This window comes from Gopherus flavomarginatus, chromosome 3, assembly GCF_025201925.1.
Source record: "Gopherus flavomarginatus isolate rGopFla2 chromosome 3, rGopFla2.mat.asm, whole genome shotgun sequence".
Classification (NCBI taxonomy): Eukaryota; Metazoa; Chordata; order Testudines; family Testudinidae; genus Gopherus; species Gopherus flavomarginatus.
In genome coordinates, this window is record NC_066619.1 from 197,641,199 (window position 1) to 197,658,694 (window position 17,496).

At 46.7% G+C, this 17,496-nt stretch overlaps 1 protein-coding gene across 6 annotated transcripts in view; it reads left to right on the plus strand.

Annotated features, from left to right (window-relative positions):
* The window catches only part of SMAD1 (SMAD family member 1), a 202,975-nt gene that overhangs the window by 166,144 nt on the left and 19,335 nt on the right, over positions 1–17,496 (plus strand). For 5 of the 6 annotated variants that reach the window (XM_050946525.1, XM_050946523.1, XM_050946524.1 and 2 more), the window contains one exon: positions 16,895–17,152. The exons of the other annotated variant lie outside the window; for it this stretch is intronic. In XM_050946525.1, the coding sequence (XP_050802482.1) occupies positions 16,895–17,152 (258 nt within the window). The remainder of the gene's footprint in view (positions 1–16,894; positions 17,153–17,496) is intronic. 6 annotated transcript variants of the gene reach the window in all.

Below are 17,496 nucleotides of genomic sequence, written 5' to 3' on the forward strand. Positions count from 1 at the left end.
ACTCACCAGGGAATTGGTGGGAGGAAGAAATCGGGGAGATCTGTGTGTTGGATTGCTAGCCTGATTTTGCATTCCCTCTGGGGGAATAGGAAAGTACTTTTTGTTTCCAGGATTGGGAACAGAGAGGGGGAGTCTCTCTGTGTAGTTTCACAGAGCTTGTGTCTGTGTATCTCTCCAGGAGCACCTGGAGGGGGGAAGGGAAAAAGGATTATTTCCCTTTGTTGTGAGACTCAAGGGATTTGGGTCTTGGGGTCCCCAGGGAAGGTTTTTCAGAGGGACCAGAGTGCCCCAAAACACTCTAATTTTTTGGGTGGTGGCAGCAGGTACCAGGTCCAAGCTGGTAACTAAGCTTGGAGGTTTTCATGCTAACCCCCATATTTTGGACGCTAAGGTCCAAATCTGGGACTAAGGTTATTACATGAGTGGCAGCAGGTGGGATATAGACAGAAGCCAGTAGGAATATTATATTTTTCTCTTCTCTGCTAAGGGCTTTTTAGCAGAGAGAAACAGTTGGTTTTAAAAAGGGAACCAGAGAGAATTTTTTTTTTTCTGCTCTCTCTGGCAGTTTGTGGCTTGCATGTTAAGCGAGAAGCCATTACCAAACTGTTGAGGGTCTTTTGTCATGCAATAGCCCTCCCATTAGGAGGCAAGTACCAGCACTTATATGCATGCAAATAAAGTGGTTTTTCTGGTTTCCCTTCATTGAACATTAGCTAGAGAGAGAAAAGGAAAATTAGCTAAAGGCACTGTTGCTAGGCAGACTTCAGGAGGCAACAGAGAACCTGCAGTTCAGAAGATAAACACCGGAGGGCACCCCAACACAAGAAAACAGGAATCATGACTTCTAAGGCAAAAATTGAGGCCGAAGAACAAATCAAAGAAGCTGAACACAGGCGACAACTGGAAATAAAACAAAAAGAGATGGAGATGAAAGAAAGAGAAGAACAGATCAAAGAGGCAGCCTACCAAAGAGGAACAGGCAGCCTACCAAAGAGAACAAGCAGCCCAAGAGGCAGCACACAAAAGAAAACTAGAAGAAGAAGAGTTGGCCTACCGAAGGAAACAAGCAGAAGAAGAGGCGGCCCACCGCCGAGACATGGAAAAACACCAAAAAGAAATGGAAAAACAACAAAAAGAGAATGAAGAGAAGGAAAAACAGAGAAAACATGAACTGGAGATGGCAAAAGCTGGGTTGCATGTCCCAGCCAACCCTAACAACCCGGCGCCAATTATTGCTCCACAGCACAGGAAATTTCCCACCTACAAGGCAGGTGATGACACCGAGGCCTTCTTGGAAAATTTTGAAAGAGCCTGTCTTGGGTACAACATCCCCGAAGACCAGTACATGGTAGAATTGAGGTCACAGCTCAGTGGACCTTTAGCAGAGGTGGCAGCTGAAATGCCTAAGCACCAAATGAATGACTATAAACTTTTTCAAACCAAGGCCAGATACCAAATGGGGATAACCCCAGATCATGCCCGTCGGCGCTTCAGAACCCAAAAGTGGAAACCAGAGGTGTCATTTCCCAAACACGCCTACTACATTGCAAAAAACTATGAGGCCTGGATAACAGGAAACAACATTCAAACCTTGGAAGAACTGAAACTCCTCATACAAATGGAGCAGTTCTTGGATGGTGTTCCTGAAGACATCACACGGTACATACAAGATGGAAATCCCAAAGATATCGCTGAGGCGGGGGAGATTGAAGCCAAATGGATGGAACTGGCAGAAAGCAAGAAAGCTACTGTCAAGGGGAACGATTACCCCAGGGGGCACACAGACCATAAACCCTACAACCGAGGACAGCCAAAGACCCCACATACCACCCAAGTAAAGCCACAGATACCCTACCCTTCAACCTCACCAGTCTCCAGTAACTCACTTCGGCCCAGTGACCCATCAGATGGAAGATGCTTTAAGTGTAATGAACTGGGACATATCAAGGCCAAGTGTCCCAAGAACACCATGCGAGTGCAATTCATTACACCACCATCACACCAAAGATCCCCAGGCCCGGATGCCTCTCAAATACCCTTAGAGCGAAGGGAAAATTTGAGAGTGGGCGGAAAGAAGGTTACTGCGTGGAGAGACATGGGGGCACAAGTGTCAGCTATCCACCAATCCTTCGTTGACCCCAAATTCATCAACCCAAAGGCCAAAGTTACAATTTACCCCTTCATGTCACAAGCTGTAGACTTGCCTACAGCTCAACTGCCTGTCCAGTACAAAGGCTGGTCAGGAATGTGGACTTTTGCAGTCTATGACAATTATCCTATCCCCATGCTACTGGGGGAAGACTTGGCCAACCAGGTGAGGCGGGCCAAGAGAGTGGGAATGGTTACACGTAGCCAAACCAGGCAAGCTTCCAGACCCATTCCTGTTCCTGAGCTGTCCACAGAGGCCCCGTCTGTGTTACCAGAGACCCAGACAGAGGTAGTGGACCCGGATTCCATGCCTACCACTGAAACAGCCACAGCATCTCCAGTCCCAGGCCCGGAACTGGAACAGCAACCAGCACCAGCAAGTGCAACCACATCTTCAAACTCAACACCAGAGGGCGCCAGCGAGCCAGAACTGGCAGAAGCAACAGACAGCCATACCCAAAAGGCTCAGCCAGAGCCTGAAATACCCTCAGGTGCACCAGCGGAGAGCGGTTCACCAGCAACAGAAACAACCCCATCACCTACATCGCTTCCAGAGGGACCAAGCCCAAGTCACTAGTCTGAGGAAGAACTGGTGACCCCAGCCTCAAGGGAACTGTTCCAGACTGAGCAGGAAGCAGACGACAGCCTTCAAAAAGCGTGGGCGGCAGCACGGAGCACCCCACCGCCTCTCAGCTCTTCTAATCGATCCCGGTTTGTTATAGACCAAGGACTTTTATACAAGGAAATTCTTTCTGGTGGACACCGGGAAGAATGGCAGCCGCAAAAACAGTTGGTGGTTCCAACTAAGTACCGGGGGAAGCTCTTAAGCTTAGCCCATGATCATCCCAGTGGCCATGCTGGGGTGAACAGAACCAAGGACCGGTTGGGGAAGTCCTTCCACTGGGAGGGGATGGGCAAGGACGTTGCCAAGTATGTCCGGTCTTGTGAGGTATGCCAAAGAGTGGGTAAGCCTCAAGACCAGGTCAAGGCCCCTCTCCAGCCACTCCCCATAATTGAGGTCCCATTTCAGCAAGTAGCTGTGGATATTCTGGGCCCTTTCCCAAAAAAGACGCCCAGAGGAAAGCAGTACGTACTGACTTTAGTGGACTTTGCTACTCGATGGCCAGAAGCAGTAGCTCTAGGCAACACCAGGGCTAACACTGTGTGCCTGGCCCTAACAGACATCTTTGCCAGGGTAGGTTGGCCCTCCGACATCCTTACAGATTCAGGGTCTAATTTCCTGGCAGGGACCATGGAAAAACTGTGGGAAACTCATGGGGTGAATCACTTGGTTGCCACCCCGTACCACCATCAAACCAATGGCCTGGTGGAAAGGTTCAATGGAACTTTGGGGGCCATGATACGTAAATTCATCAACGAATTCTCCAATAATTGGGACCTAGTGTTGCAGCAGTTGCTGTTTGCCTACAGGGCTGTACCACATCCCAGTTTAGGGTTTTCACCATTTGAACTTGTGTATGGTCACGAGGTTAAGGGGCCATTACAGTTGGTGAAGCAGCAATGGGAGGGGTTTACGCCTTCTCCAGGAACTAACATTCTGGACTTTGTAAGCAACCTACAAAGCACCCTCCGACACTCTTTAGCCCTTGCTAGAGAGAACCTAAAGGATGCTCAAGAAGAGCAAAAGGCCTGGTATGACAGACATGCCAGAGATCGGTCCTTCAAGGTAGGAGACTAGGTTATGGTCTTGAAGGCGCAACAGGCCCATAAGATGGAAGCATCATGGGAAGGGCCATTCACGGTCCAAGAGCGCCTGGGAGCTGTAAACTACCTCATAGCATTTCCCAATTCCTCACTAAAGCCTAAAGTGTACCATGTTAATTCTCTCAAGCCTTTCTATTCCAGAGACTTACAGGTTTGTCAGTTTACAGTCCAGGGAGATGATGCTGAGTGGCCTGACGGTGTCTACTACGACGGAAAAAAAGACGGTGGCGTGGAAGAGGTGAACCTCTCAACCACCCTGGAACGTCTGCAGCGGCAACAAATCAAGGAGCTGTGCACTAGCTTCGCCCCATTGTTCTCAGCCACCCCAGGACGGACTGAACGGGCATACCACTCCATTGATACAGGTAATGCTCACCCAATAAGAACCCCACCCTACCGAGTGTCTCCTCATGCCCAAGCTGCTATAGAACGGGAGATCCAGAACATGCTACAGATGGGTATAATCCGCTCATCTACCAGTGCATGGGCATCTCCAGTGGTTCTGGTACCCAAACCAGATGGGAAAATACGCTTTTGCGTGGACTACCGTAAGCTCAATGCTGTAACTCGTCCGGACAACTATCCAATGCCACGTACCGATGAGCTATTGGAGAAGTTAGGACGTGCCCAGTTCATCTCTACAATAGACTTAACCAAGGGGTACTGGCAAGTACCGCTAGATGAACCTGCCAAGGAGAGGTCAGCATTCGTCACCCATGCGGGGGTGTATGAATTCAATGTCCTTCCTTTCGGCCTTCGAAATGCACCCGCCACCTTCCAGAGGCTGGTAGATGGTCTACTAGCTGGACTGGGAGAATTTGCAGTTGCCTACCTCAATAATGTGGCCATTTTTTCAGACTCCTGGCCCGAACACCTACTACACCTGGAAAAGGTCTTTGAGCGCATCAGGCAGGCAGGACTAACTGTTAAGGCCAAAAAGTGTCAAATAGGCCAAAACAGAGTGACTTACCTGGGGCACCAGGTGGGTCGAGGAACCATAAACCCCCTACAGGCCAAGGTGGATGCTAGCCAAAAGTGGCCTGTCCCACAGTCCAAGAAGCAGGTCCAATCCTTCTTATGCTTGGCCGGATACTACAGGCGATTTGTACCACACTACAGCCAAATCGCTGCCCCATTGACCGACCTGACCAAAAAGACCCTGCCAAATGCAGTTAAGTGAACTGATGAGTGTCAAAAGGCCTTTACCCAACTTAAGGCAACGCTCATGTCTAACCCTGTGCTCAGGGCCCCGGATTTTGACAAGCCATTCCTAGTAACCACAGATGCATCTGAGCGTGGTATAGGAGCAGTGCTCATGCAGGAAGCAACAGATCACAACTTCCATCCTGTCGTGTTTCTCAGCAAGAAACTGTCTGAGAGGGAAAGTCACTGGTCAGTCAGTGAAAAGGAATGCTATGCCATTGTGTACGCCCTGGAAAAGCTACGCCCATATGTTTGGGGACGGCGGTTCCAACTACAAACTGACCATGCTGCACTAAAGTGGCTTCATACTGCCAAGGGGAACAACAAGAAACTTCTTCGTTGGAGTTTAGCTCTCCAAGATTTTGATTTTGAAATTCAACACATCACAGGAGCTTCTAATAAAGTTGCTGATGCACTCTCCCGTGAGAGTTTCCCAGAATTCAGTAGTTAAAAAGTGTTCTTAAAATGTAGAAGTCTGTTAGTTATATACTTAGTAGTATATGTAAAGGTGCATGTGTTGTATTAATCTGTTTATTTTAATGTTCTAGAAGGAAATCGCCGCCAGTGAGCTTCCCCACTGTCTGCAATTTGGGGGGCGTGTCATAAACAGATAGCTAAGGGTTAATGTGTCTTTCACCTGAAGCACCTGACCAGAGGACCAATCAGGAAACCGGATTTTTTCAACTTTGGGTGGAGGGAAGTTTGTGTCTGAGTCTTTTGTCTTTTGTCTGCCTGCCTGCTTTCTCTGAGCTTTGGAGAAGTAGCTCTACTTTCTAATTTTCTGTTTCTAAGTGTAAGGACAAAGAGATCAGATAGTAAGTTCTATGGTTTCTTTTCTTTGGTATTTGCATGAATATAAGTGCTGGAGTGCTTTGATTTGTATTCTTTTTGAATAAGGCTGTTTATTCAATATTCTTTTAAGCAATCGACCCTGTATTGTATCATCTTAATACAGAGAGCCCATTTATATTTTTCTTTCTTTTTTATATAAAGCTTTCTTTTAAGACCAGTTGAAGTTTTTCTTTACTTCAGGGAAATTGAGTCTGTACTCACCAGGGAATTGGTGGGAGGAAGAAATCGGGGAGATCTGTGTGTTGGATTGCTAGCCTGATTTTGCATTCCCTCTGGGGGAATAGGAAAGTACTTTGTTTCCAGGATTGGGAACAGAGAGGGGGAGTCTCTCTGTGTAGTTTCACAGAGCTTGTGTCTGTGTATCTCTCCAGGAGCACCTGGAGGGGGGAAGGGAAAAAGGATTATTTCCCTTTGTTGTGAGACTCAAGGGATTTGGGTCTTGGGGTCCCCAGGGAAGGTTTTTCAGAGGGACCAGAGTGCCCCAAAACACTCTAATTTTTTGGGTGGTGGCAGCAGGTACCAGGTCCAAGCTGGTAACTAAGCTTGGAGGTTTTCATGCTAACCCCCATATTTTGGACGCTAAGGTCCAAATCTGGGACTAAGGTTATTACAGGGTGTTAGAAGCATGTGCTGCGCTAGTTTATTCCACTACTATTGGTTGGACAGCAGAATGAAGTAATGGAGAGAGACAACGCACAGAAAAACAGAGCACAAAGAATAGGAACTGATAGGTTTCCCCTAAACCGCTTCCACAAAGATTGCCATTACTATTGAAGTAAAAAATGCTACCGTAATTAAAGTTTCATCTGGCTGTTTATAGCTTCTTGTTTCTGTTAGTTTTTGTGTGTTGGTGCGGTAGGCTCTTTGATGAAATAGCCCTGTTACTGTACTTTGTGCAGCACCAAGCTCACACTTGGAACTGAATGTGGTCATACACTTATTTACTATGAATAGTGTCTCTGTAAATCTGTATGTAAATATCTGTGTCTGACTCCAGATGCAAATTTACTCCATTTACGAATAAGATGTCTTTTTTCTAGCTGCAGCTCTCCAAACTGAAACTGAAATCTGACAGTCAAGCCAATCCCTTTTTTAATGCATTGGTGGTAATAATTTGGCCTGTAGAACCTTTATTTTATGTTTTTAATTAGATGTGTACAATCCCCAGACTGCAGAAGCTGTCCGCAGTCTTCAGTGAGGTTGCGTCTGTTAACTAAGGACCAAATTTTAGACCTGGAGTTAAATAAATAAATAATAATCTGGTGTTCGAGAAGATATAGAGTCTAGCTCTGTTTTGTTGCTTTATTGAGCTATTGCTCTAATTGGTAATTTAATTAATAAAGCAGACAGATGCGACTTTCAGATCTGTTGCGTTTAGATGCTACCTTTTCTTAGCCATTTTTCTGAAAAGCACTTACATATTTCCCTCATTAAATAGTGATATCTGTATTAAGAAACAAGTTAAAGATTGTCTCAGGTAAAACTAATATTGTTGCTTCTCGCTGTATCTGTTCTTATTAATTGAGAAAGGAAAAGGGAGACATTTCTTCTACAAGCTATCACCTAGAGTAGTGTCCTTCAGGTTTCTCCACAGCAAAGAGATATGCCCTACTGGATTATTTTATAGCAACATATGTGCTGATTTAACACTGAATAACATGCTCTCACATGCTTTCTCCCTTCAATTATCTCTTTCTGGGGTTAGCAGCTGCTACAGAGATCAACCTCCTCTTCTGCTGCACTGAGCTTCGGTAATTTGTTGTTTCATAGGTTCAGGTCTTCAACATGACCAGAAGCTTACAGACTTAAACTGGGGAGTAAGAATGGTTTGTGTTCACACTAGCATTTTGAACACATTCCTCCATGCTTCTGAACAATCTCTGGCCATGTCTTCCCTGCACAGTTAACTCGAGTGCAGATAACTAGAGTTAACTCCTCTCTTGAGTTGGCAGTTCTCACTGTGAAATAGCACTCCATCTGTATACTGTGTGTTAGGAGCTGCTAAGTTGTGCTAACTCAAGCTGTAGCCTGATGGGCCAGCTGACTCCCATTAAAAGCAGCACTTGAGTCAAGTTAAAGGATTTTAGGGTATGTGGTGGCTTGAATTAGGGAAAACACTGAGTTATAACTCTAACTCTGCAGTTAGATGAGCCAGATTTGCTTTGTCTACCCTGTAGACTGAATTTTTTAACATTTTGAAGACATAATTGACATTTATTTAATTGTAATAGAGCCTTCGGTAGCCAGGCACCCTAGTAGCTAGATCATTGGTCAGAGGTGTTGGAGGGGGACCCAGACCCTCCCCAGGGCCCTGTGTAGTTCAACCCCTAAAGAGAGGTTGATGGGTCTGCCTCTCTGTCGGGGGAGCTTTCAAGGCCTGCTTCCCTGGGCTACTTCCTGTTTAGTCTCTTTAATCTGGTGCAGGGCTCTGCTAGTTCAGTTACCCCACAGTTTGGGACTTAGCTGCAGGCTCCCTTTGGCAGGGGAAGTTTACTTTCAGGCAGCCAAACAGAGCTCCAGCCTTCAGGCCAGTCAGCCCCCAACTGAACCAGGCTCCCTTCTTCCCCCTTCAGGCCTGGCATTGGCTGTAGGTGTAGGGGGCCAGGCTAGCTGAGCCCACAGGTTTTCTTTAACTCCTACTGTGCCAGGCGGCAGTTACTCTGCTCCCCCCCCTTAGGACACCATTTGGGGGCTGCCTCCCCTCCCTCAACTGCTCTTCACCATCCTGTGAGAAGAAGTCAGCATTCAGATGGGCTCTCCCAGCTCAGTGCTGAATGCAGAAGGAGAAGGGCTAGAGGGGAGAGGTACCAGCTCATAATTCGGGGGTTTATATCCTTCATGGCATGTGGCCAGCGGAAAGTCACATGATCAATGACTAGTTTGAAGGGTGCACCCTGAAGGTGATAAGAGTGAATCCACAGCCCATTTTACTGTTAAGGCTTCTTCCTCGATTAGAGTGGGCCTTCTCCCTTGGGAACAACTTCCAGCTAGTGTATAAAATGGGGTATTCAGCACCGCTGACTACCTGGGATAAAACACTCCCTAGGCCCATGCCTGAGGCGTCCGTCTGTAACAAAACTCCTTGATGAAGTTGGGGCTATACAAGACTGGTTCTCGACAAAGCTGGGCTTTCAAGGTTTGAAAAGCCTCTTCACAGACCCTTGTCCGCTGGGGCTCTCATTCTTCAATAGATCAGCAAGAGAGGCTGAAATGGATGAGAACCCTGGAATAAAGTGACAGTAGTATCCAGCCAGACCTAGAAACTGGTGTACTGCTTCGAGGAAGGTGGGAGCTTGTCTGGAGAGCCTGGACCTTGCTAATCAAGGGTTAGTTTTTGTGCCCTTTCCCAAAGTGTACCCGAGGTAGGTGGTCTCATCCTTACTAAAGTAACATTTAGTGGGGCTTGCTGTCAGGCCAGCCTCAAGGGACTGTAGCATCGCGGTCATGTATTTCAAGTGGGTCTACCAGTCATGACTATAGATCACCGTATCATCTAGGTACGCAGCTGCATACTGGCTATGGGGGCGAAGGGCTCGGTCCATTAGTTGTTGAAATGTAGCTGGGGCCCCCTGCAATCTCAAGGGTGTGGTCTGGAATTGAAAGAGCCTTAAGGTGGCGGAGAGAGTATCTTTTTCCTGGATGCAGGTGTGAGGGGGATCTGCCAATATCCCTGTAAGTCCAGAGTGGCTCATGTATGTGTGCCATCAGGTACATGTTGAATTTTGATACTGCATTGACCTTGCAGAAGTCAGTGCAAAATTGAGTGGTCCCATTGTATGTAGGAACCAGTGCCACAGGGCTTCTCCAGTCACTAAAAGACTCGTCGATCACCCTCAATGCTAGCATTGAGTGGAGTTCCTTTTTCACAATCTCCCTTAACTTCTGAGGCAGGAACTGAGGGTTTTCCCTGACCTTAACTCCTGGTTCCATCTGAATCTGATGGGTTATCAGGTGAGTCCGCCCTGGTCAGGTAGAGAACATGGAAGAGAAGGCAGTGATCGGTTGTTATGCCTGGTCTCTCTGATCGGGGTAAGATTGTCCCCAATCTTGACCACACCTGGCATTGAGACCTCTGTAGCCCAAGGGCTTAGTTCACGCCCTGGTGGATAGGGAGCTATTAATAAGCTTTCTTGGGCTTTGCACAGTTTTAAAAGTTCACATGGTAGATTTGTTGTAGCTTACACTTGTCAGGTTGCCTGATTTCTTAGTTCACCTGTCCCACACATTGGATGACCTCATATTGCTCCCTGCCAGCAGGCTAGGAGCTTCAATTCCGAGCTGGGCAATAACTGTATCTGATCACCAGGCTGAAACTCCCAGAGGCATGCTAGTTTATTGTAGGCAGCTTCTTGGGCATATAAGGGCAGGTCTATACTACAGCCGGGATTGACGCTCTGAGATTGATCCACGGGTGGTCAATTTAGCAGGTCTAATAAAGACCTGCCAAATCGACTGCAAATTTGTCTGCAGTCGACCCCTGTGTTCTACCCCCGACAAGAAGAGTAAGGTAAGTCGACGGGAGATTTTCTCCCATTGACCCCCGAGGTGTAGACCCTGAGGTAGCTCAACCTAAGGTATGTCGACTCCAGCTACGTTATTCACATAGCTAGACTTGCGTAGCGTAGGTCAACTTACCGTGGTAATGTAGACATAGCCTAAGAGGCTCTCCCTGGCAAAAGAACCTAAAGCCTCAAGTTTCTCCCACAGGCTTAAGACGTACTGAACTATGTTGTCATCTTAAGATGGCTACTCTTCCCACATTTCCCAAACTAGATCTAAAATCCCTTGGGGCTGCTTCCCATAGAAAAGCTCGAATGGCAAGAAGCCAGTGGAAGACTGGGGAACTTCTCAGACTGCGAATAGAAGAGGAGGGAGTAACTGGTCCCGATGTCAGACATCCATCAGGACGAACCTTTGGAGCATTGTTTTTAAGGTTCTGTTACAGCGCTCCACCAGGCCGTCTGTTTGGGGGTGGTATATGGATGTTTGTAGAGTCTTGATTTTTAGTAAATGGCAGAGTTGTTTCATCATCTGAGACATAAATTTGTTTCTTGATCTATCAAGATCTCCCAGGGCACCCTGACTCGAGCAAAGATACTCATAAGCTCTGTAGCCACTGTTTTGGCATTGATGGAGTGTAATGGTACAGCTTCCAGGTACCAGGTTGCTAAGGCTAGGCCTGCACTGAGGCAGGGAGTCGACCTAAGATACGCCAACTTCAGCTATGCAAGTTGCATATCTTAGGTCGATTTACCTGGCTGGGAGGACGGCAGTGAATTGACCCCTGCTGCTCCCCCGTCGACTCCACTTCCGCTTCTTGCACGCGGTGGAATTCCGGAGTCTACGGCAGAGTGATTGGGGATCAGTTTTATCGTGTCTACACTAGATGTGATAAATCGATCCCCAATAGATCGATCACTACCCGCCAGTCTGGCGGGTAGTGTAGACATACCCATAGTCTACTACAATGAGAGTGAATCTGTGTCTAGCCACGCTGTTCTCCAGAGGGCCGACTATGGTGGCTCCAATTCGCTCAAAAGATACACTTATGAGTGGGAGGGGGATCAGTAGGGGTTTCTCAGCTGGCCGAGGTGCAGTGAGCTGGCACTCTGGACAGGAGACACAGAAATCCACCATGTTTCTGTAGGCCCCTGGCCAAAAGAACGGGCCAGAACCTGGGTTAATATCTTTTCCCTTCCTAGGTGCCCAGCAATGGATATGGCATGGGTGAGTCACATAAACTCCTTCAGTTAGTGGCAGGTCACCATGAGCTGATGTTGAACCTCTTTGGACCACTGGTCTTACTCTACGTGGTGTAGACGGTCATCCTGAATCTCCAAGTGGGGGAACTGTCCTGCGTGGTGTGGCTCAACAGGTCCCCATTTATTGCTGTCACCTGAGCATATGCTTGGCTCAGTGTGTCATCAGACTCGGATAGCGGGGGCAGTTCCTTGCCTGGTTGGGATGGGGGCTAGTTTGGCTTAGGGGTGTAAAATGTTAACTGGTTAACTTGCCTTATCCATTAACCCCTGGGCTGGCCCACCGTGCCCTGCCTCAGAAGCCCTGTACTGGCTGACCCTTTAGTGGGTTAACCACTTAAATGTAACCATTTAAACAATAAAAAAAATTCGTTTTTAAACGGTATTTACATCCCTAGTCTGGCCAGGTTGGTGCTGAAGACTGAGAGATCCCCTCACCGGGGTCTGCAACCTCCTCCATGCCCACAAGGGTCACAGCTTCAGGCCAGCCTGTGGCCGGAGGAAGGCTGTCCTATCCATCAGAAGGGGGTCCGCCAGTTTCGTTAACAAATCCCTAGAATAGTTTCAATATCTGCCTAGAATAGCTTCAATATCTGCCTAGAATAACTGGGTAGGTGAGTGTTGGGGCCAGACCCACCATCACAGATGCCTCCTGTCTCCCCACTGTCAATGTTACTTCTGTGTGAGGGTAGGCCCTCACGTCCCCATGCACGCACACATGCATGATGGTGCCCTGAGTTGGTCCTGGGTTAGTAACCAGTGTGCTTCTGTAGAAGGGTCTGGGCACACCGTGTATCAACCAGCCCCACTACTTCTCTCCCATTTACCCACACTAGGATGGTCAGTTTAGTTGGGTTGCCTTGATGTGCTTGGGTCTGTGGGGTCCAAATCTTCCCAAAGCTGCATTCCATATAAGGACCATCTCTGGACCAATGGCCAGAACAGCTATATGTGAAACACTGATCTGGATCTTGGGTGGTTCCCTCTCTGGGCATTTTGGTGGTCTCTTCCCCATGGGCCACTGAATTCTGGGCCACCTTCTGAACCTCCAGTGGGCCAGTGGTTCCTCAACTTGGGGTGTGAGCAAATGGTTCTGGGCCTCTGGTTCGGGGAACCTCAGGGTATTTTGGTCCTTTGGCCCTCTGGGGCTCTGGTAAGGGGAGAGCAGGTCTATGCCCCTCAAGGGACTGGAGTCCATGGATGGTTCCATCCTTTGGTGGCATGGGGCTCTTGGTTCCAGCTGGTCCCTAAGGGGATATCATTATGGGGGACTTGGCAGCTAGGTAAGTCTGTGAGCTGGAGAGCATCTGTCATGGTCTCTGGACAGTACTGCAACATCCATTCTCTTCTCCCAAGGGGAAGGATCTGGACAAACTGCACTAACAGGATGAGTTCAGCAACCTGCACTCCTGACTTTGCCTCTGGCTTGAGCCATCTTCTGCATGTGTACCACAGCTTCTGGGCGACCAGACGGGGTCAGGTTCCCAGTGGGTACCGCTGCCCCTGGAAGCATTGACAGAATGTCTCCTCCGACATGTCTAGGGCATTGAATATCACTGCCTTAACCTGGACATGTTCCTCGGCAGCTGCAGGGTCTGAAGCAGGATATGTGGTCTGTGCTACCCTGATTAAGTACGGGGCCAGCACTGCAGTCAGCTGGCCTTGGGGCTGCTGTGACTACCTGCTCAAAAGTTTCTAAGAAAGCTTAGGATCATCATCAGGCCCCAACTTGGTAAGCCTGATGGGGCAGGTTAGTTAATTCTGTTGGAGCACCCGGACACAGTATGGAGGCCACCTGCTGGACAGCCTCCTGCTGCTGCTGGACTTAGAGTGACCAGATGTCTCGATTTTTATAGAGACAGTCCCGATTTTTGGGTCTTTTTCTTATATAGGCTCCTATTACCCCCCCGCACCCTGTCCCGATTTTTCATACGTGCTGTCTGGTCACCCTAGCGCCTAGCTGGACTGCCAAGTTGTGGATTTGCTGCTGCGTGGCCATCTGCTGCAGGAGTTGCTGCTGTTAATCGTGTGTGTTTTGCTCGGCCATCCATTTCAGCATCTGTTCTATCTTCATTGAAGAGCTTTCTTTTTGTTTTGGGTTTTTTTTTTTCTTAAATTCCCTTTGGCAGGGACTAGGGCATTCTCTACCACTTGTGATAGTCTTCGGTGGCCAGGTGGCTTAGTGGCTAGATTGTCAGGCAGAGGGGTTGGAGGGGGGACCCACACTGTTCCCAGGGCCTTGTGTAATTCGACCCCTAAACAGGGGTTGATGGGTCTGCCTGTCTGCTGGGGGGGCTTTCAAGACCTGTTTCCTGGGCTACTTCCTATTAAAGTCTCTTTAATCTGGGACAGGGCCCTGCTAGTTCAAGTACCCCACAGTTGGGGCTGAGCTGTAGGCTCCACTTGGCAGGGGAAGGCTTATTTGTCTCCAGTAGCTATGAAAACTGAAAATTGATGCTGTCTCCTTCCCAGTCAGTCCCCAACTGAGCCTGACTCCCTTCTTTTCTCCCCCTTATTGGCCTGGCATTGGCTGCAGGTATAGCAGGATGGGGCTAGTGAAGCCCACAGGTTTTCTTTACCTCTGCTGTGCCAGGCGGCAGTTTCTTCGTTCCTTCACAGTAATGTTTTACATCTGCAAAACTCATTTACGATTTGGAAAAATGCTTAAATTGTGGTGTAATACAATAGTTTTTTGCAAGGTCTTTTCCCTTTTCCACCCACCAAAGCCGCCACATGTACCTGGGAGTGGTTGGAGTGCAAAGGGAGGGAAGACCTGGAGGGGGAAATGTAGAATTTTACATCCGTACTTACTCCTGTTTTTTTACAAAGGGCTCAGTTCCAACTGGAGATAGTGTGTGCACGCCTTGGGAAAATCTGATACTGCCTTTTTTAATTGCTTAAACCATATTGAAAATATCCTGTTCCTCCAGCTATTTTAAAAAATGCTATAAATCACATGGCTTCCTGTGATGTCATGTATGTCATTGTAGGGATGGGAAAGGTAGATGATGATGTACTTTGTTTTTCGGAAATTAGCTTAGAAAAGTTTGACCTTCATCTGCAGGAAATAGATTTTTTATATATATATATATATATATATGAAGCAGTGTTTTAATGCCCAGAAAAGTAAGGAGGAATTATTTTTCCCTTTCCCATCTTTATAGCTTTAAACATAAGCTCTCATTGTTACCCTTTTCACTTCTTATTTATTAGGCCAACACGTTTGCTATGACAAGTAATACACTATTTGAACTTTATAGAGTAAGAAGTGCTCAGAAACCCAAAAGTTTTTTCAGAGCAAACTTTAAGGAAAAGAGGAATCCTAATATTCAGAGGAATTGGAATTTGATGTGTGCTGTGTTGCAACTGGTAAGATTTGAAATATTGAGGTGCATGTTGTGGTAAATCTAAATTACTTTCTTCAGTTACTTATTAAAATAGTTCCTTAGAAACAAGGAATATGCACGATAGAATGAACATGTTTCTCCTACTCATTTGCCTGGTGATGTATTAGGCCAAAGAGCAAGAACTTCCAGCATGTGGAAGATGAAGATACCTAGATACCTTCTCTCATAACATACATTCATCCTCTAGTGTGACATTCCACTCATGAAATAAACAGTTAACTATGAAGCAGTCCATTTAAATAATGACACCCTGGTTTAAGGATTGTAAATATAATGAAAACTGTGCTGAAGCTGCTGTCGATGAAAATGGATGTATATGTAAAATTGGTACTGATTTGACTTGCAGCTTGACCTTAAAGTCCAAGGGTCTGATGCTGCAACCCTTTCTCTAAGAATAAATTCCCCATGTTGTCAGGACTGCTTGAGTGAGTGAAGATTTGCAGGTTTGGGCTAGCTTCTCTAAATAAAACCTCCCCTGAATATATCAAAGTCAAGAAACACTGCAGACACTCTTGTGGCCTCTCCTGCAGATGAGGTAAACAGCTGAGCTGCTTTCATCAGAGAGTGAGTTTTAAACAGAGGAATGAGAAGGCACTTTGTTCAAAGTGCCATGTGCATAATTTGCATCTGGGTCTTAGACCTTTCCTCAGGTGGCCAAACAGAGTTGAGAGGCAGCATAAGCCTCTGGAGTAAGATGCTGTATTTCTTCTGTTCCCTCCCATCCTTCTCCTTCCTTCTTGGCAGGCTCAAAAGGGATTTTTTTTTTTCCAGTTTTCCTTAGCCAGGGAGTGAAGTGGGATGGAACAAAAGGAATCATGTTCCATGTGTCTCCCACTGTTGTGTGCTCCTTCCCCCCCCCCCCCCCAGTTCTCTTCCTCCCACCCCTTCCCAAAATAAAAAATCTCCAGCTGTGCTTTTAAAAGAGCTGGATGATCTTCTGAGTGGTTCAGCCTCTGCTATAAGGAGTTTGGAGGCAGAAATGCTGGACTGAAAGAGCTGACTAAGATTGTTATATTTTAACACATCTGGTGTCCTATTCATTTCCTCCGTTAAAATGAGTTAAAAGGAGTGTTTCCCGGGAGTGTGATCTAGCAAGTTCTGACCCGTATCTCACTTGTCCCATAGTAACATAGGACGGGAATTTCGTTTGCCAGATTGCTCTGTTTTAATTGTATTATATAACCCTATCTAAATTAGGCATTTGATGGTAAATTGGCATAGAGGGTTAAACTAGTACCTTTTTTTTATTAACCCTTAAGCATATTGCGTAGGCTAAAAATAAAATTACAGCTGTTGGAACCAGGATTAGTTCAAGGCCCATGTAGTATTAGCGTTGTGTTCAAAAAATCTGTCCTTATTAGCAGGGTTTCGGGTTACAGACCATTAAATGATTAGCATGGGAACCAAGTGCACTAACATGAACTGCATGTCAGCATTAAATTGTGAAATACTGTTACATTGCATCTCTGATCATTTCTTTTTTTAAAAAAAGAAAAGGTTTTTATAACTTGTCCCTTTATTCTTCTACCAGCTCTCCATAAAAACAAGCTTATGGCTGGGGATCCAGACAGCTACTGTGATCGTTGTGAATTTAAATTATGCAGTAACGGGATACTAGGAAAGGGTTTTTGCCTAGACACATGTTCCTAGCATGTGACTGCCTCATTTCTGAGACACATCTATATGGCATAAGGGACTCTGAAGAGCTCTCTTTACTTCATCTAAGTACAAATGTCTCTGCATAATGTAACCCTTAGGGATCAGATCTTCAATGTTGTTTTTTCTTTTTTGCTCTTCTAGTTCTTCCTCCAGTGCTGGTTCCAAGACACAGTGAATACAACCCTCAGCACAGTCTCTTGGCTCAATTCCGCAACCTGGGACAAAATGAGCCTCACATGCCACACAATGCCACTTTCCCGGACTCTTTCCAGCAACCCAATAGTCATCCATTCCCCCATTCCCCCAATAGTAGTTATCCCAACTCCCCTGGAAGCAGCAGTAGCACCTATCCACACTCTCCTGCTAGCTCAGACCCAGGAAGTCCGTTCCAGATGCCAGGTAAGTTCACCTTCTGTAAGAGTTAAGGAGAGTATAGCTAGATATTGCAAGTATCGTTCAGCAAAAGCGTCATCAGCCAGCACTTAAGTGTAATCAGTAGCTAGTTGAAGAGATGCTACGTAACTAAATCAGGCTGCCTAGCAATAATGTTCAATTTTTAGTATTCTTTCTAATGCAGGTAAAATACTTTTTGTTTTACAAATCAGCTGTATTTGGAGGGGTTGGGGGTGGGGGGGAATAATGTATTATTGCAGTATTGAGTCCTGACATAGTTTAGGGGAGGAGGGGTGTCATGCACATCTAAAGTTCTGACAAACAAATATTGCTACAGAATGTCCTTGTTC